The sequence below is a fragment of the Symphalangus syndactylus genome, chromosome 24 (assembly GCF_028878055.3).
Source record: "Symphalangus syndactylus isolate Jambi chromosome 24, NHGRI_mSymSyn1-v2.1_pri, whole genome shotgun sequence".
In the NCBI taxonomy this organism is placed as follows: Eukaryota; Metazoa; Chordata; class Mammalia; order Primates; family Hylobatidae; genus Symphalangus; species Symphalangus syndactylus.
The window spans coordinates 43,193,115-43,213,386 of record NC_072446.2 but is presented as its reverse complement, the minus strand read 5'-3'; the positions used below and the strand labels follow the sequence as shown (position 1 = coordinate 43,213,386).

The following is a 20,272-nucleotide window of genomic DNA, read 5'->3' as shown; positions in this document are numbered from 1 at the left end:
AAACTAACGTGATAGGATTATTGCTGAAGGCAGGCCAAGCTGATCAGATATCCACAGTGGTCGGATACCAAGAGTGGGGATTTTTGCTAAACTGATTTAGCAGGATTCTTGCTCCAGCTGGAGTCTACAAGGACAGAGAGGCCGCCTAGTCAAGTGAAGGACTCAGAGGAGACGGACTAGTTTGTGTCAAAGGAGAGAGTCTTTGTCTCCTTTGACCAAGCCCTGGGATGTGCCATGGGTGAAATTCAGCCGCTCAGATGTGCAAATGAGAAAGTGTGCCTCCGTGAGAGAAGAGACATAGAATGGGCTTTATAATTTTAAAAAAACCCGGGAGGGATTTCAGGTAGTACAAAAAGAATGGGGGGACTGGAGTGAATGAATACTTGTTGAGCCCTCATTTTTGCCATGTGGCTCTTATTATTGTGTCAGAGACATTGAAACAGGAGTGACTCCATCTTGAATAGGGGCTGGGTAAAATAAGGCTGAGACCTACTGGGCTGCATTCCCAGGAGGTCAATCTTAGTCACAGGATGAGATAGGAGGTTGGCAGGACTAGTATCACAAGATACAGGTCACAAAGACCCTGCTGATAAAACAGGATGTGATTAAAAAAAAAAAAAAACGAGCCAAAACCTACTAAAACCAAGATGGTGATGAAAGTGACCTCTGGTCATCCTCACTGCTCATTATATGCTAATTATAATGCATTAACATGCTAAAAGACACTCCCACCAGCGCCCGTGACAATTTACAAATGTCATGGTAACGTCAGGAAGTTACCATATATGGTCTAAAGCGGGAAGGAACCCTCAGTTCTGGAAATTGCGCACCCCTTTCCTGGAGCACTCATGAATAATCCACCCCTTGTTTAGCATGTAATCAAGAAAAAACTGTAAGTATACTCAGTTGAGCAATCCACACCACTGCTCTGTGTGTGATTTACTTTCCTAATAAACTCACTTCCACTTTATGAACTTCCTCTGAATTCTTTCCTGTGTGAGGTCCAAGAACCCCCTTTTGAGGTCTGGATCAGGACCCCTTTCTGGTAACAATTACATCTTTACCTTAGCCTTGACAAATAAAGGCAATTTTTCCATTTTACAGATAGAGAAACAGGCTCAGAGAAGAAAGGGGCTGAGCTCAAAGTGACATCATTGAAAAGCAAAGGGCTAGGATTAGAAACCAGGCTTCTAATATCAACCTCAGTGTTTGCCACAGCACTGGGTCTATGAGTCTACCGACACTCATTCATCCATTGATTTATTCATCAAATGTTTACTGAATACCTACTATGCACCAGATACAGTTATAAGCACTGCGGATACAGTCACGTCCACAACTGGCTGAAGAAATTAGGGCTACAAATATTGCTGGGTGGGGAGGCTCAGATAACCAATGATATTTCTTTACTAACTACTTTTGTTTATCAGCTCATTCACCAATCCATTTATTTTTTATTTTATTTTATGCAAAGAGTTTACTGACTTATTTATTCATCCATTCTCTCAGTCACTTATGTTTTTATTTACTTATTCATCCATCCACTCAAACATTGATTCACTTGCTCATTCATTCTTTTGATCATTTATTTATTTATTCACCTGCTCATTATTTGCTCATTCTCCTACTCCATCAATCATTTACTCATTCCTTCACTAATTCATACTCTCATGTGTCTGTAAATCTCTCCATCCATCCATCCTTCCTTCCTCCTATATATCTATCAATCCCTCATAAATCCATCCACTCCCCTGTACACCCGTATCTCCCTGTCTTCTTTCTTTCCTTCCATTTCTCCCTCCCTCCTTCTTTTCTCCCTCCCTTCCTTCCTTCCTTCTTTCTTTCTTTCTTTCTTTCTTTCTTTCTTTCTTTCTTTCTTTCTTTCTTTCTTTCTTTCTTTGTCTATGGTTCCTCCAGTCACTCCTCCATTAGTCCCTCCTTTCTTCCCTCTATCCACTCCTACATTGCCTGTCCATTCTTTCAGGCGTCATGCTGACCCTGAAAATTAAGAAATAATACAACCCATTTCAACCTCCAAGGCACTTACCATCTATTAGTGGTGAGTGACAGAAGAAAAGGCACCATATCACTGTGATTAGAAATGTAACAAGAAGCTAGAGGAGGGTGGCACAGAGGAACCCTAAGTCACCCGAGGGCTGGGAAATCCAGGCTGAGTCCTAAAGGAAAAGTTAGCCACGTTGAGCAGGATGGAGGCAGTAGGAGTTTCAGGCAGAGGGAATCGCATATATACATGCTTGGAGGCAGAGTGGGCACAGCGTGATTGAGGACAGGCAAGTGTGGCTGGATCTTAGGAAGGGCAGGGAGGCAGTGGAGAGATCACACCCAATACTCTCCTAGGCATAGCTTTATGTGTTGTGAGGATGGCCACATTTGGTGTTCTATCTACCCCAGTCCCCCTCTGGCCTCCTCCATTAGCTTGAGAGGGCAGTCCCATAGGATTGCAAGAAATCCAGGCTACCCATAGTGTCGTTGGTAATAGGGCTCACCTCTCCTCATCAGTGTCAGAGCCAGCAGTGAAGAGAACACTGCCCAACCCCCCAGCCCTCCCCTTTGTCTGTGGTGATGCCCTGGGCTGTGATACCCCCACAGAAACATCTAGATCAGCTCCAGTACAGCCCTCCCCAGCTTCCACGCCTCCCCCATGTCTGATAGGTCTCCAGGCCCTGCCTCTTTCACTTCTTCATCACCTCCTCCTTGTCAGCCAGACAGATATTTTCCTAACTCTGACCCCCATTATGCCAGCCTCTCCCTACCAGCCCTGTCTCTCACCTCTCTGCCTCTAGCGGCTTCCCCTAGACCCCACATGCCCATTCCTCTGCCTCCAGAGTAGCCTCTCTGAAGCTCCGATATCCTCATGACATCCACCTGCATAAAATCCTTTAAGGACACCTTGTTCCAGGCCAGGGGGTCAAGTCCAAACTCCCTGGCCAGGCATTCAGATTCTTTATCATACGGCACATGCCATTTCTCCCGGCTTGCCTGGCTCTTACCTTCTCACATGTACCATCCATGCAGACCAGAGCCCCAGACATTCCCAACACATCTCACTTCTACTCACCTTTGCCACCTTGTAACTGTTGGACCTTTGCCTGTGGTGGCCTTCCCTGTCTTGTCCTCCCAGAAGACTCTTGCTCATCCTTCAAAACCTGGTTGGGTGCATCCATCAGACCTTGTCAGGATTGCTATTTTACCAGTCATCATACTTCATTGCACATCTGTCTGTCTCCCTTCACTAGACCGCAAGCCCCTGGGAGACACATGCCTTTTCACAGTCTTCACTGCTTTCTCAGTGTCTAAAACAGTGCCTGACACACAGAAAGTACTCACTCAATAAGCATTCTATGGACAAATGAATGAATGAACAAAATATCTCTATGGATGTCTGGGTTTAAACTAGACCAATAACGCTTCCTGGGCCCTCTGAGATTGTGTGTCCAGCCTGGCCGCTTATCCTGCTATGGGAGAAGCTCTGCAGACATTGGACAAAGTCTCACATGACATCAAGTGGGGAAAACAATCTGGTTGCTTGGCATTTAGGGGTGGTTTCCAAGCATTTGTCTTCAAATGTGATTCTGTCTCTAATGTTGGCTGAGAGATCACTGTCCTGAGGGTGGGATGGGCTGCCCAGAGGTTACCCAGTTGCTAGGATTACGGTAGTCAGGTGAACTCTGGAATCAGAGCCAGTGATCTCGGGGAGAAGGTGGTGGTGGATGAAGACTCATTCAGAGGTGCTAGCAGCTGCTTTCTGATGTTAACTCAGTGCTCTGCATTGACATTACCATAGCACATGCTGGGAAGTCCCCACTCTCTACTCCTGGCACAAAGCGTCCTGACTTCCATTTTGGCCCACAGAGAAGGGACCACATGTCTAAGAGGCAACAAAATGAGATGCTAGAGCACAGCTGACAGGGTTGCCCACCCCCACGTCTGTCTAGGAGATGACCTTGGCAAGTTCCAATCTGATAATTTCTGCCTATTTAATTTGGGTGTTTAGACCATTTACATTTAATGTAATAACCGATATGATTGTGTTTAAATCCACCATGTTGCTATTTATTTTCTGTTTCTCCCATTTGTTATTTGTTTCTTTTTTGTTCTGCTTCTTTTTTAGATCAATATTTTTTATGATTCCATTTTATCTCTTTTGTTGGCTTATTAGCTATAATTCTTTGTTGAATTATTTTAGCAGTTGTTTTGGAGTTTATAATACACGTATCTAACTTATCACAGTCTGCTTTCAGATTTTATTATACTACTTCACATATAGAATCAGAACCTTACAACATTATACTCCCATTTCTCCCCTGTTGGCCTTTGTGTCATTGTTGTTATACATAGTATTGCTTCATATATTATAAACTCCACAGTACACTGTTGTTATTTTTGCTTTGGTCAAATTTGTTTTTAAAGTGATTTTTAAAGTAAGAGAAAAGGGGTTTTATTTGCCCACAGTTGTCATTTCCAGTGCTCTTCATTCCTTTGTGTAGATTCAGATTCCCACCTGGTATCTTTTTTTTTTTTTTTTTTTTGCCTAAAGGACTTATCAACACTTTGTTTGTATACAGGTATGCTGGTGATGAATTCTTCCTGCCTTTGGATACCTGAAAACATCTTTAGTTTTTTTTTTTGTTTTTTTTTGAGACAGGTTCTCATTCTGTCACTCAGGCTGGAGTGCAGTGGTGTGATCTTGGCTCACTGCAGCTTTGATCTCCCCAGGCTCAGGTGATTCTCCCATCTCAGCCTCCTGAGTAGTTGGGACTACAGGCATGTGTCACCATGCCCGGCTAATTTGTGTGTGTGTGTGTGTGTGTGTTTTGTAGAGATGGGGTTTTGCCATGTTGCCCAGGCTTTCATTTTTAAAAAGACATGTTTGCTGGATGTAGAATTCTAGGTTGACTTTATTTTTCTCTCAGCATTTTAAAGATGTTACTCTACTGTCTTCTTACGTGCATTGTTTCTTTTGAGAAATCTGATACCGGCCTTATATTTGTTCATGTGTATATATAACCTGGGTTATTTGTTTTCTGGCTGCTTTTAAGATTTTTTATTTATGTCTAGTTTTGAGTAATTTGATTATAATGGCCCTTGGTGTCATTTTTTAAATATTGTGAGAGTCTCAAGTATAATCTTATAAGGCAAAGTGGTATAACATCAGTTGGAAGTAGAAGGTAGAGACTGTGATAAATTAATGTGCTTAGGGTTCATTGGGTTCCTTGGGTCTGTGAGTTTTGTTCACATCAAATTTGGCAAGTTTTCAACCATTATTTCTCCTTCAAGCTCTCTCATATATATATATTTGATCTATATATACACTCATATATATACACATATGTATATATTTATCTGCTTATAAATATATCTATCTGCTTTTATATATATCTATGTTTGAGTGTGTATGTGTTGTGTGTTGTGTAGATATATTATACTGGAAGTTGTCCCACATTTCGCTGATGCTCTGTTCATTTTTTTTCAGTCTTTTTCTTCTCTGCGGTTCATTTTGGATAGTTTCTCTCGCTGTATATTTAAGTTCACTAATCTTTTTTATTCGAGTCTTTTTGCTGTCTTCCATGTCACAATTTAGAATACTCAGTCCTTCCTCTCGTTTCCTGAACCTATGAAATACAGCTATAATCGTGGTTTTAATGTCTTTATTTATCAGTTCTATCATTTGTGTCATTTCTGGGTCAGTTTCCAATGATTGAATTTTCTCCTCATTAATGGATTGAATTTCCTTGCTTCTTTGCATGCCTGGCAATTTTTTTAATGGATACCAGACACTGAATTTACATCATCATGTGCTAGGTTTTTTTGTGCGTGTTTCTATAACTATGTTTGATTTTTTTTCTGGGACACAGTCAAGTTCCTTGGAATTAGTTTAATCTTTGCTTTTAAACATTTTTACATGGGACCATATCAATGTTTAGAGCAAATTTTGTCCAGCTACTGAGGCAACCTTGTGAATTATCTGCCTAAAGCCCTGTGAGGTTTTTCACTCTGGCTCCTAAGAACAGAGATTATTCCCAGCCCTGTGTGGGCACCTGGGGTTGTTCCCTGTAATCTAATCAGGTGGTTCTTTGCTGGCCTCAGGTAGGTTTCACACATGCACGTGTTCATTAGTACTCAGAAGACAGGAGGGGCTCTCTGCTGATCGCCAGAGCCCACCTATGCTCTTGTACCTGCTCCTCCCCACAAGCTCTCTTCTCAGTGATACTCTGCCCTGTGAACTCCAGACACCTTGGCCTCTGGATTAATGTATTTGCATTGCTACATCAAAAATACCCAAGCCTGGGTGGTTTATAAAGAACAGAAATTTATTTCTCATGGTCCTAGAGGCTGGGAAGTTCAAGATCAAGAAGCCAGTGTTGGTGTCTAGTGAGAGCTGTTCTCTACTTCCAAGATGACGCCTTCAGTGCTGTGTCCCCAGAGGGGAGAAATCCTGTGTCCTTATATGGCAGAAGGCAGAAGGGCAAAAGGATAGACTCCCTTCATGAAGCCCTTTTATAACCACATTAATCCATTCATAAGGGCAGAGTCCTCATGACTAAACACCTTCCAAAAGGCCCCATCTCCCAACACTATTGCATTAAGGGTTAAGTTTCAACATAAATTTAATTTTTTTTTTTTTTTGGAGATAGGGTTTTGCTCTGTTAACCAGGCTGGAGTGCAGCGGTATAATCACGGCTCATTGCAGCCTTAGTCTTCTAGACTCAAGTGTTCCTCCCACCTCAGCCTCCTGAGTAGCTGGGACTACAGGTGTGCATCACCATGCCTGGCTAATTAAAAAAAATTTATTTTGTAGAGATGGGGTCTCACTATGTTGTACAGGCTTATTTTGAATGCCTGCCTCAACCAATCCTCCCGCCTTGGCCTCCCAAAGTGTTGGGATTAAGGGCGTGATCCACTGCATCCAGCCTCAACATAAATTTTTACAGGGGACAAAAACATTCTAACCATAGTAGCCACCCAGCTCCATCTCTTCAACTCAGGAAGACCCCTGGGCTCTACCTGGACTCCCTGTCCTGCGCCGTGGCCTGAAAATTCTCCAGATAGCAAGCAGAGGCAATTGCTAGGCTCTCTTTGGTTTTCTCTCTCTCAGGGATCACGGTTCTGTGTTGCCTGATGTCCAATGTCTTGAAAACTGTTGATTCATATATTTTCCCCAGATTTTTTTGTTTCAGCTAAGAGGATAAACCCATTCTCTGTTATTCCACCTTGACCAGAAGGAGAAGTCAGTGAATGAGCCCAGATGTCTTCTAAAGGAACCAATATATTTCCAGGTGTTTCAGTTGGGCAACCAGGATGGAGAACTATTGATCTAAGCCATCCTAATTCCTCTACTAAATTTTTTTTTTTCAGAAATACTGGATGCACCAAACAAGACCTTCTGTATGCCATATTTGGCCCTTGGGCTGCAATTGTGAGATTCCTGGAAACAGGTAAGATTTCCTGTTTCCAGGTAATTTTTACCTGTTATTTTAACTAGTTTAAGCCTAAAAATAGATAGTCTTTGCATATTACTGCCCAAAACTAGGAGTTGAAAGAAATAGGATTTGAACCCAGGTCCTCTATGACTTCAAAATACCATCATTTCTTTCATGAGATTCCTACCCCATTGTTCTCATTTGCACTGTTACATTTCACATTATTTTTTCTGTATTCCCCCACCCCACCACCCTGCACTTTGAGACTTCCTTGTCTTTGTATCCTCTAAGTTTAGCAGAGGGCCTGACCTGTGGGAGATGTTGAGAGAATTTTTGTGGAAAAAATAACTTCTCTCCTTCTGTTTGCTCTCTCAATGTTTCATCCTCCTCTAGTCCACACCCATCTATTAAATGGGAGGTATGTTACCAGCAGCACAGGTGGGATTTAAATCAAGCAGCTGTTACCTGTGAGATGATGCCTCTGCTACTACAAGAGAGACGCCAAGACACAGAGTTCATTCATTAGAGGAGAAAAGGGCTGGTTAACATTCTGTAAACACAAGCTTTGAAGGATTTTAAAAAATATTTAAAGTCCTGAGATATTGGAGCTGGGACATCCAACTTCAGTAGTCATCAAAGAAATCCAAATTAACCAACAAAGTATTGGCATAATTTTAAAAAACCAATAACATGAGATATTAATAAGAATATAAGGAAAAGATGACCTCATATGCTGCTGGTAGCATTACAAATCAGTATAAGTTTTTTGGAAGACCATTTAGCAAAACATATCAAAAGTTTTAAATATGCTCATGTAATTTTCTTCAGCAATTTCACATTTAGCACATTATATCCTAAGGAAATAAGCAGACAGGTGCACTGTGATTTATCCATGAGAATGCTCATTGCAGCACTGTTTAGTTGAAGACTGTGGACTAGATAAATACATCACTATGAAGGATAAGCCCACAGCCTTTGAAAGCAAATATGCTGAAGAATAATGACTTGAAAAATGTTTTTGAACAATTGTTAAGAAATCTTGATTAAACAATTATATGCATATTCATCATAATTAATACTTCCTGTGTGCTTTACTAATTTAATTAACTCATATAATCCTTATAATAATAATAATAATCTTATGAGGCAGGTACTGTCCTTGCAGACTCAGAAGTTGCATCATGGAGAGGCAGCCTAAATTCCCTGTGGGCAGGTAGTGGGTGGCGGAGCTGGATTCCAACTACTGGTGCTTAGGCAATCTTAGAACACTGAGTCCAGTGCTTCCCAAGGTGTAGTCCCTGGACCAGCAGCCCCACATCACCTGGAACTTGTTAGAAGTGCCAAATCCCAGGCCTGGTCCCAGACCTCCTGATCAAAAGCTCTGGGGGTGGGGCCCGGCAATCTATGTTTGAGCAACCCTTCCAGGTGAATGTATGCTCAGTTTTGAGAGCCACTGTGCAATTGTAACAGCTGAAGGGAATCTTCTCCTCTGTCCTCTGAAGGTTTGCTGAAAACGAACTATAATAGACAGATTAGTAAAATAAAAAGGCATATGAAACTTCTTTAATGAGGCCAGGCATGGTGGCTCATGCCTGTAATTCCACACTTTGGGAGGCCGTGGTGGGAGGATCACTTGAAGCCAGAAGTTTGAGACTACCCTGGGTAACAAAACAAGATCCTGTCTCTACAAAAAAATTTTTTAAAACGTTAGCCAGGCATGGTGATATGTGTCTGCAGTCCCAGCTACTTGGTAATCAGAGGCAGGAGGATCACTTGAACCCAGGAGTTTGAGGCTGCAGTGAGCTATGATTGTGTCACTGCACTCCAGCCCAGGCAACAGAAGAACATCTTGCCTCTCAAAAAATAATAATAATAATAAAATAAATTATTGAATGTGAATAACACAGGGGAATTGCAGGAGAATGATTACCCAATAACCCTTATATGCCCTTCTTCATTGGGGAAGGGGAAATGGGAGGTATAGTAGTAAGTGATTTTTTAGGGGAAATGAATGAGCCTAAAGAACAACTGCCTGAGACAAAATTCTTCTGAGCTCTGGGGGAGGCGGTGGGAAGGTAAGGGGCAGAACTTCACTGTAAACAAAGATTGTCTTACTATGCAGATAAAGCTTCCCAGGTGATCTCTAGGAGCTGCTCTCAGAAAAATAGATGAAAGTCTGTCTGAGCATGGTGACTACATCTAGTCTCTTTTCCAGTGGTTAATCTTTCCTGGTTATTTCATGAGATTCCTGGGGATAGGGAGTTTTAAGAAATTGCATTTCTCTTGGAAAGAAGCTTTCTTAGGCAGATAAGAAAATTCCAGAGACAGCTCCTCCTGGTGCTTTGGGAAAGTAAGAGGATCAGAGAGACAGGGAGGTAGCGGAAGGTCAGAGAGAGACCTTGAAACCGCTTCTTGGCAGTTCAGCACGTCAAAGCGCCAGATTCTGGGGCACTGTTTTCTGAGCCTGAACACAACACTATTGTTTCGAAATTTTTGAAATTTCGAAAAAAAAAGTATACGTATGTATAAAAAAGTCTGATAGATTGGTCATTAAAATATTAACAACGTCACTTCTGAATAGTGGGGTTCTGGGTGATTTTTTAATATATATTTTTTGTTTTATAATTCTAAAAGGTACATAATGAACTTCTGCATCCAAGGTAAAAGAAAAAAAATACATGTTCTTTAAAAAAAAAAAGAAGAAGAAGAAGGGGCCAGGCACGGAGGCTCACGCCTGTTATCCCCGCACTTTTTGGGAGGCCGAAGTGGGTGAATCACTTGAGGTCAGGGGTTTAAGACCAGCCTGGCCAACATGGTGAAACCCCATCTCTATTAAAAATACAAAATTTAGCCAGGTGTGGTGGCACAGGATTGTAATCCCAGCTACTTGGAAGGCTGAGGTGGCAGGATCGCTTGAACCGGGAGGTGGAGACTACAGTGAGCTGAGATCACACCACTGCACTCCCCAGGGAGACACAGTGAGGCTCTGTCTCAAAAAAAAAAAAAAAAGGAACTCCACTTCAATACTCAGTGAAATAGTATATATTTTGGGTAGAAGGGAAGTAGAGAAGAAAATGGTTCCCCTAAATCACATAGCAACTCCAGCAGTGCTTCTCCAGTGTGAATGAATCACCAGGGGGTCTTGTGAAAATGCAGACTTGGCCGGGCGCTGTGGCTCACGCCTGTAATCCCAGCACTTTGGGAGGCCGAGGCGGGTGGATCACGAGGTCAGGAGATCGAGACCACGGTGAAACCCCGTCTCTACTAAAAATACAAAAAGTTAGCCGGGTGCGGTGGCGGGCGCTTGTAGTACCAGCTACTCCGGAGGCTGAGGCAGGAAAATGGCGTGAACCCGGGAGGCGGAGCTTGCAGTGCGCCGAGATCGCGCCACTGCACTCCAGCCTGGGCGACAGAGAGAGACTCCCAATCAAAAAAAAAAAAAAAAAAAAAGGAAAATGCAGACTCAGTGGTGCTTGCGGCTAAGATGCTGCATTCCCAACCAGCTCCCAGAGGATGCTGACGATGCTGGTTTGGGGTCCACACTTTAAGAAACAAGAGACCAGAGAGACGGAGGCTCTTGATTTCCAGAATGCAAGCTTCACGAGGGGCCTGGTCCCATGATGTATTTCCAGTGCTGAGAACGGAGCAAAGAATAGTTATCTAATAAATAGACGGAGATGCTGCAAGCCTCCTCATTCCTGGGGACCCAGAAATGGGGGTTCTGGTCATGGTTCTGCATCTGCTGCCAGTAATACCTTTGGCAAGCTGTGGCCTCCCTGTGATGACAACTGTCACTAGGCAGGATGACAGCTCTGGGCCCTTCTTTCCCATGACCCAATATGCAAGACCGGTTCAGCCTGGGCCAGGGCTACCCAACATATCAGTCTTGCACCAAACAAAAAGTACCAGGAACTTGGTAACACAGGTGTTCTGAGAAGCCCAAAGAAAGGAACTAGAGATGAAGAAATATCTAAGTTGAGGCTTCCGTAGAAACATTAACTCATCTGCATAGGCTGCGTGCTGCATTTGGATTACAGGTTAGGCTCGTAAGCCTGAAATAAATTATATACTCTTCGTATTATTCAATACTGTACTGTATAATAATAAATTATACAGTTATAGGCCTCAGCCCAAGTTATAACAAATTATACCACAGTGTATAATTACCCTGCACTGCACCATATAATAATAAATTAGACAGCTACAAACCTAAGTTGTGATTCCAGAAAGAGATAGGAGAATGATTGGGGGCTATTGATCCATTCCTCTGATCAGTCAGACAAGCCTGGAGCCTGAGAATGAAGAATTTAATTCCTTATTCCTTCTTTCCTCTGTCCCTCCCTTCCTTCCTCCCTCTCTTCTTCCTTCCTTTCTCCCCTTCCTCCCTCTTTTCCTTCCTTCCTTCCCTTCTTCCTCTCTTCTTCCTTCTTCCCTCCCTCCCTCCCTTCCTTCTTTCCTTCCTTCCTTCCTTCCTTCCTTTCCCCCTTCCTTCCCTTCTTCCTTCCTTCCCTTCTTCCTCTCTTCTTCCTTCCTCCTTTCCTTCCTTCCCCTCTTCCTTCCTTTCTTCCTTCTTCCTTCCTCCCTCCCTCCCTTCCTTCCCTTCTTTCTCTCTCCTTCCTTCCTTCCTCCCTCCCTTCCTTCCCTTCTTTCTCTGTCCTTCCTTCCTTCCTTCCTCCCTCCCTCCCTCTCTTCCTTCCTTCCTCCTTCCCTCCCTCCCTTCCTTCCCTCCCTCTCTCTTTTCCTTCCCTCCTCCCTCCCTCCCTTCCTTCCTTCCCCTCTTATTCCTTCCTCCTTCTCTCTCTCCCTCCCTCCCTTCCTTCTTCTTTTCCTTCCTTCTTTCTTTTTTCCTTCCTTCTTTCTTCTTTTCCTTCCTTCCTTCCTTCCTTCCTTCCTTCCTTCCTTCCTTCCTTCATTCCTTCCTTCCTTCCTTCCACCCTTCCTCCGTCTCTCATATTTGAGTGCCTCCATGGTTTTTGGTATAGACTTGACCATGGGAGCCTGAGCTGACTTGGAACGAATCCCCATCCTTGAGGGCTCCCAGGCTGTGGGGTGAAGAGCATGTAAACTGAAAGTGAAACAGTGTAACAACAGCGGTGGAAAGAGTAAATTAATCACAGCGGCCTTGGTATCAGGTGTCTACCAGGTAGCAGGCATCAGCACAGGTGTTAACTCCTCATGCCCTGGGGGTGGGTATCATCGTCTCCATTTGACAGGTGAAGCGAGCAGAGCTCACACAAAGTGTGACTCGCTTAAGGTCACACAACTATTATAGAAATGGTGGATGGGAATTTTCACCCAGGACTGTCTATCTGACGGTTAGATTTCTCTGAGGGTGCTACTCAGTCGAGTCAGCTTGGAAAGCAAAAATCAAGTGTAATGAAAAGTACCCCTGGCAAATCCTCAGAGGCACTAGGTTGGGGACTGATATTCAGTCTCCTAGGGAGTCCAGCACAGTTAGGGTTCCCTGCAGCCCTGGAGCAGGCTTCCTCTTCCTTCCACAGAGGGTACTGGCTGGGGTAATATTAAATCATAATATAATCCAATACCAGTGTGTATTAGGAGCTACTGTGAGCACTTCACAGGTGTTAAGCTCATTTTATCCTCTCAACAACCTTTTGAGGTTGGTACTTTTCTTATGCTCACTTTACAGATGAGGAGCCCCAGGCACAGAGGAGTTAGCAACTTGTTCAGGGTTATACAGCCAGGAAGCGGCGGAGCTGGAGTCTGAATTTAGGGTAGTCTGGTCTGCCAAATCCCTCGTTCTTTCCTACTATACTGCTAGTTGTTTTTCTTTTTTTCCCCAGCTTATCTTTAAAGACTTGTCCTTAGGTAGCTGTAGGATGAGGGGCCTATCGGGACTGAGGCTCAGACAGCAGATTCTGCCTCTATCTCATAACCACTTAGGGTGTGTGCCCATTGGGCCACATGGTCCTTACTTAATTTCTTTCTCTCTTCTTGTCTTTCTTTCTGTATTCTTTCTTTTGTCTGAAGAGCATGTTAAACTTGCATAAGCTGTAATTTTATTGTAATCAAACTGTCAAAGAGGCCCAAAGTGACAGGGAAGTGAACGCAACTGCCTCTCTTCCTGCAGTGGTCAGGGAAGGCTTCTGGGAGGAGGTGGCATTAAAGGCATAAAGGGTGAATAGGAGTTTAAGCAACACACAAGGAAAGGAGAGGCTCTCCAGGCAAGAAGAGTGAAAGTATAGGTGAGAAGAGATTGTTTTGGGAGGGACTCTTAAGTCCTTCCGGGTGGCTGTGTGAGCTGGGCAGGAGGCGAGGTGGGGTGGCAGACAGGGCCTTTCAGTGCCTCACTAGGGAAGCTGGACTTTATGTTAAAAGCAGTGACCGTCAATGTGTGGACAGTGGGCTCCTTGGGGATTTCCGAGCTCCACATTGTAGCCCAAGACAGGGAAACCGAGGTCCTGTAAGGCTCGTCAGCCTGTCTCATCCCACTCAGTTCCCCAAGGCTCTTCCATGCTGACCAAGCACTTACCTAAATGCTCTTATTCTCACGTCTGGCTGATGGAAGCGGCTCAGTCTAGCAGGTCTCTCTGGAAGGGCATCTACTGGGGGACGGAGAGAGGGTTGACAGAGAAAATACAGGATATCTATGCCCAGTTACATTTGAACTTCGGACAAACAGCAAGTGATTTTTATATCTCAAATATTGCATGATATATACTAAAAGTATTCATTATTTTTATGAAATTCAAATGTGATTGGGGGTCCTGTATTTTTATTTGTTAAATCTGTCTAGTCTAGATGGAGGGGACAGGTCACTTCCCAAATAGAATTGAAACCCCTGTGCCTTAGTCAGCATCCCATCGGAGAATTAGAGATGCTGAGCCTTTAGGAGTCATCTAGAACAAGGGATTCTGCCTCTAGTGTGGACTTGGAAGGCCCATGGATCGGCTGCAGGAGAACCCACCACCTTCCCTCTGAGAGGCTTTGTAACCACGGTTACAAAGGAAGGGCCCTGGGGAGTATGGAATCTGCACCTCCGTTCTGCCCTGGTCTGTAACTTTGGGTAAGTTACTAATAGTAGTCAACTTCTCCATGCCTTGGTGTCCTCACACATTAAATGTATACAAAAACTCACACCTCCCTTAGAGAGTTGCGGAGAAAATCCAATGGGAATGAGCCCAGCCTGGCAGCTGACATTTCCTAAGCAGTCAATTAATAATAGTTATTAGCAGTGTCAAAGAGTTGCTATCCATTTATTTTGCTATAAAAAAAAAAGTCACTTGTTTTAAAAGACAAGATAGGCTGGGAATGGTGGCTCACACCTGTAATCCCAGCACTTTGGGACGCCAAGGTGGGTGGATCACCTGAGGTCAGGAGTTCGAGACCAGCCTGGCTAACACGGTGAAACCCCGTCTCTACTAAAAATACAAAAATTAGCCAGGTGTGCTGGTGTGTGCCTGTGATCCCAGCTACTTGGGAGGCTGAGGTGGGAGAATCGCTTGAACTGGGGAGGCAGAGGTTGCTGTGAGCCAAGATCATGCCATTGCACTCCAGCCTGGGCGACAGAGCGAGACTCTGTCTCAAAAAAACAAAACAAAAACAAAAGACAAGATATTAAGAAGCAGTATGTTTCAAAATCCTATCTTGATTAAGTAACTCACCAGGTAAGTCTTGGGAAGATAACATAAACCACCTTCAAAAGCATCTCCAAGTGCCAAAGTGAAAATCAGATACCGCGCACAAGCGAGTTACGAATCTCTGAAATCTTAGCGACTCTTCCCCCAAATAAATGGAACGGATAAGCGCTAAGTGATGGGAAAATAACAAAATTCTGCTTCAGCACTGTTACAGATGCAGTGACTGCTGATTAAAAGAAAATACTTCCTTTAAAAAGGCCACTTATGAAAAGGAAACTCTAGTAGCAAAAGCTGGCATGGAATGGGGGTCAGGCAGCAGGTGGTGGCCACAACCAGGGGGGCATTGATCAGATGTGAGATGGAGAAGGCCAGTGGGCCTCCAGGGGTGCTGAAGGGCAGAGGACCCAGAGGACAGTGGCTCCCTTCCTTCCTGCTGCTCAGAGAGTGGTGGGGAGAAGGGTTTCCTGTAACCTCAGGGCCTGTTTTCACTGCTTGTTTTCATGGCCATTCAATGCTCTGGCTTGTTTTCAGGCCTGAACAGGGGGGGAAAAAAAAGCCAATTCCTTGTATTGGGAAGAATGGGGGTAAATTGGCCCTCTTCAGGGTGTTGGAAGCCTCTCTCTGCCTCCTGCTGGAAAAAGAGGCCCCTGGGCAGTCTTTTTAGCCACTTAGCCTGGTTCTGAGGTTTTCTTCTTAACAACTTATAATTCCAGATTGCAGCAAGAAATACAAATGCACTGGAGACCGGGTCTGTGCCAGAGGTGGAGGGGTTGGGCAGAGTGTTCCCAGGAGCACAGCAGAAGAAAGTTCCAGGGTAGAAACTGGAACTCCTGCATGTTGTACACAAGTGGAATGGAGGCAATGAGGCCATCTGGATATGATTTAAAAAAAAAAAGTTCACTCCTTTGATCCAAGCATCTCACATCTGGGGATATCTATGCAATAATGTTTAAGACAAAATTGTTTGCAAGTAGGGAAAAAATAGAAACAGTCCAGCTCTCCATCAATAGGGAATTCGTTAATTAAATTATTATGTTGACATCTGTCAGTGGCAACTTGTTGCTTTTTTTCCTTCAACTCTGTCTTCCCCATCAGCTGGTCCCGTGGGCTCTGCCACCGAGACATGTTCCAGGCTGGAGGCCACATCCCTAGTCCCTACAACCATCGCCTCTTGCCCGTGCCTCTGAATCCTGTAGCCTGACAGCTTCCCGGTTCCTCCACTGGTGCCTCTCCAATCTGTTCCTACACAGCTGCAGGACCCCCGGGTTCAGGGACTTCACATGTCTCTCAGGATAAAATCCACAGGCACCGTCTCATTGGGCCAGGGCCAGGGCCTGACTCTCCAACCTGGTTTCAAAAATGCTCATTCTCTACCTCCAGTTGAATCACACTTGAGCTTAGTCCAGCCTCCCAGCCTTTGCCCTGGCTGCTTCCTCTGCCTGGACTGCTCCGTGCTCCTTCCTTCTCTTCCTTCCGGTGGCAGTAAAATGCCATATCCCTGGGGACTTCACGCACTGTCTGTAAATTGTTTTCCCTCTCCCAATCAGTGTCTCTCTAACACTTTGTCCATCTTTTCTTTTTTCTTTTTTTTTTTTTTGAGACAGAGTCTCACTCTGTCACCTAGGCTGGAGTACGGTGGTGAGATCTCAGCTCACTGCAAACTCTGCCTCCCAGGTTTAAACAATCCTCAGCCTCCAGAATAGATGGGATTACAGGCATGCACCACCACATCCAGCATTTTTTTTTTTTTTTTTTTTTTTTTTGTATTTTTAGTACAGATGGATTTTCTCTACTAAAACCCCAGGCTGGTCTTGAATGCCTGGCCTCAAATGATCTGCCCGCCTTGGCCTCCCAAAGTGCTAGGATTGCAGGCATGAGCCACAGTGCCTGGCCCCATCTTATTTTCTTCATAGCACTCAGTATAAGATGAAATGCTCTCAACTATTTATTCATGCATTTGTCAATTATCCCTCCCATGAGAACTCAGAGCAAGGACTGAGTGTGTTGTGTGCCCTTGCCTGGTGTACAGGAGCTGCCTGCTCTACACATGTTTGGTGAATGAATGAATGAAAGAATGAATATAAGAATGTTATGAAGCTGCTTGAAAGAATGAGGTAGACCTGTATGTCTTACTTGGAAAGGTGCCTTTAATGTATAGATGTAAATCCACTTATGAAAAACCAGAAATTAATCAAGTCTATGGAATTAGAATAGTGACTAGTTTTTGAGGGCTCACTATCATCTGGGCACAGTTTTAACCACTTTTACTGTCTTTTCTCATTTGGTCCTCACAGCAGCCTTCTGGGATAGGTACAGTTTTTGCCACCATTCTACAGAGGAGGCGCTGACACAGAGAGGTTAAGAAACTTGCTTAAGGTCACGCAGTCAGGAAATGGAGGAGCCAGGAAATGAATTTATAGGGTCTGACCTCTGAAAGAACATTCACTAAGTGGTGTCGAGTGTTTGTTTCAGGGGATGGAGAGGGGCTGGGGTGAGATTCTGCAGGCTGTGGGATATTAGGGGAGAGGTCCAGACGCCAGTTCCATTCCTGTGTGATCTTGGGCAAGTCATCTGCTTCTCTGTGCTCACCTGGGAACCAGAGGCGATGGTGCAGGGCTACCGAGAGAAGTAAATAGGATAACGTACCCACAGCGCCCAGCTCGGGGCCCTCCATCAGCCAGTGATGGGAAGGTTTGGTGGAGCAAGTCTGAACTTCAAGGCCTGAAAGCCCCGTCCCAGTTCCTTGCGCTAGGGCCACACAGGGGTGGGGAGAGGGCTGCAGGGCCTGGCTGCTTGGCTTGAGGCAGGGTCCTCCCTCAGGGCTTCGGCTCTCCCAGCTGTCGGCCGCGCTGCTGCTTCCCCTGCTCTTGACCGCGACTGCCTGGGCTGGGCGGCGGCACCAGCGGAATGCGCAGGGGTCATTTTTGGAAGAGCTCAGCTCCAGGTGCAAGGTGCCAAGAGCAGGGCGGATGACTTCAAAGGGCCTTTGCAGCATGTTCTGAAAGATGAGCCCTTGCAGCTCTCCCTGCCCCCGCAGAACACACAGCTTGAAAGGGAAATCGAGCTCCGAGCAGGTGGCTCAGGAATTTGGTGCACGCTGGGGAGTCAACTCATTTGGGCACAAATACGTGAGGAGGGCGTGGCCTCCTTACACTCCAGGTTAGTATTGCACGTTTAGGTCCGGGGTAAGCTCGCCTTCTGAGCTTTCATCGCTGGCCGCATTTCGCATTCATTTTTCTGATTATTCCGTGATCCCTTTCCTCCCCGACAAGGGCCTGGGATTTGTCTGTTGCTCTCTGTGTCCACAGTTCGACCTGCAGTAGACGATGAGTAAATATTTCCCTAGTGAATGAATGCGTTTTCTTCTTCCACCAGTTTCATCACGTTGGAAAGGCACCGGGATTTAATCCTGCCTCTACTAATAACCAGTTGGGTAATCTTGGACTTCGCTGTTCAGCTATAGGCTTAAAATCTGCCTCCATTTGAACCCAGGCCCTGCCTCTTACTAGCTGCGTCACTATAGAAAGTTGTCAAACTTCTCCGTGTTTCAATTTCCTCATTTGGGCAATGGGGCACTCAGTGCTATGTCACAGATTGGAGTGAGAGACAAAGGGCTTAACACATAGGAAGCACAACTAGGACGGCACATAGTAAGGTCTAGATAAATATTAACTCGTATTATTTTATTATTATTTTAAAATCAACTTTATTAAAGTATTAACTTACAAACAATAAAATGCACTCATTTTTAAGCATACAGTTTGATGAGTTTTGACTGAAATATACACCCATGTAAACACCACCTCAATCAAGATAAGCATTTCCAGGTTCCCAAAAGTTCCCTTTGTCCCTTTTAGTCAATTGCTTCCCTCTCCCCAGCACCTGAGAGATGAGTTTTGCCGGTTCTCGAACTTTCCATGAGGCTGGGAATGGTAGTTCACGCCTCCAATCCCAGCACTTTGGGAGACTGAGGCAGGAGGATCACTTGAGCCCAGGAATTTGAGAGCAGCCTGGGCAACATAGGGAGACCCAGTCTCTACAAAAAATTTTTTTTAAAACTTAGCTGGGCTTGTTGGCATGCACCTGTAGTTCCAGCTACTTGGAGGCTGAGGCAGGAAGATCACTTGAGCCCAGGAGTTTGAGACCAGCCTAGGCAACACAGGGAAACCCTGTCTCTATAAAAAAAATTAAAAAAAAAATTAACCAGGCATAATGCACTGCACTAACACTTATTCCACACTCAAGAAACGCTCTCTCCTACCTCCTCTCCCTTCTTCCCATTAAAGGGGTCCTTCCAAGGGTATTGGGAGGCAGGAATCTAAAGGTCAAGGGCACTTTGGAGTTGAAAGGGGAGAAACCACTGTGTTTATAAAGCAGGTTGTTATTTTTTCATTCTTTGCCTTGTGTCCTTTCCCCTACTTCCCTCTTTTGAGGATAATTAAAATGCAAGCTGGCACTCCCTTGGAGGAGACAGCTGAAGATTTAATTGCCCCAAGAAAAATTTTCCAGCGAAAGGTCCTGTGGTAATGGCAGCTCCCGGCCTGGCTGCCCGAGTGCCTTTGCATCGGGCACAAAACATTAGCGATAACGCATTAATCTGCATGTGCACAGGGTCCATTTACTGGCATGGGGGGAGCCATGGCAGAATCAAGCCGACAGCCTTAGTCAGGCTGCAGCCTTCTTGCCATTAAACTCTCACCCGGCCTCATTCTGGAGACAGGTCTGTGGCCCAGATCCATGCGACCGGCTGCCGCACCAGCTGACCTTGCCCAGAGAGGGCCTGCAGGGGCAGAAGGCCCAGGTTGGTGGGAACGGCACCTTCTACCATGAGGGCTTGGCCTGTTGTCATTGAAGCAGAGCCAGGAGGACAAGTCTGTTGAGAGGCCGAGCCCCGCCAGCTCCCAAAGTTGAGCCATTGACCAGCCACGCTAGGGTTGTGCAATTTGAGAATAGACAGATTTTTGCAATCTTTTATCCTGTTTTCTAAGTATAGCCCCAGTTTCTCTAGAAGAGGAACCAAAGGTTCAGACAGAGGTCATGGCTCCTTGCCTGTTGGGGATCATGCGTCATTTTTTTAAAAAGGTGATTGCCCTGAACCCAGGATCATGATGAAAAGCAGAGAAACTCAGTGGGAAAAGTCAGATGTACTGAGGTTTGCGTCTAGTTCCAAACCTGCCAGCCAGGGACTCTCAGTTCTCCTAAAATGCCAAGCAGACTCCAACTTTTATG

General features: G+C 44.8%; 1 protein-coding gene across 1 annotated transcript in view; it reads right to left on the bottom strand.

The window, feature by feature from the left end:
• LOC129474662 (uncharacterized) overlaps positions 1 to 18,132 on the bottom strand; it is a 58,963-nt gene extending 40,831 nt beyond the window's left edge. The window contains exons 1-2 of the mRNA XM_055266162.2: positions 17,690 to 18,132; positions 13,936 to 14,005 (exon numbers count right to left, since the gene is read on the bottom strand). Of these exons, the coding sequence (XP_055122137.1) occupies positions 13,936 to 14,005; positions 17,690 to 18,038 (419 nt within the window). The 5' untranslated portion in view covers positions 18,039 to 18,132. The remainder of the gene's footprint in view (positions 1 to 13,935; positions 14,006 to 17,689) is intronic.
• Between the last annotated feature and the right edge of the window lie 2,140 nt (positions 18,133 to 20,272).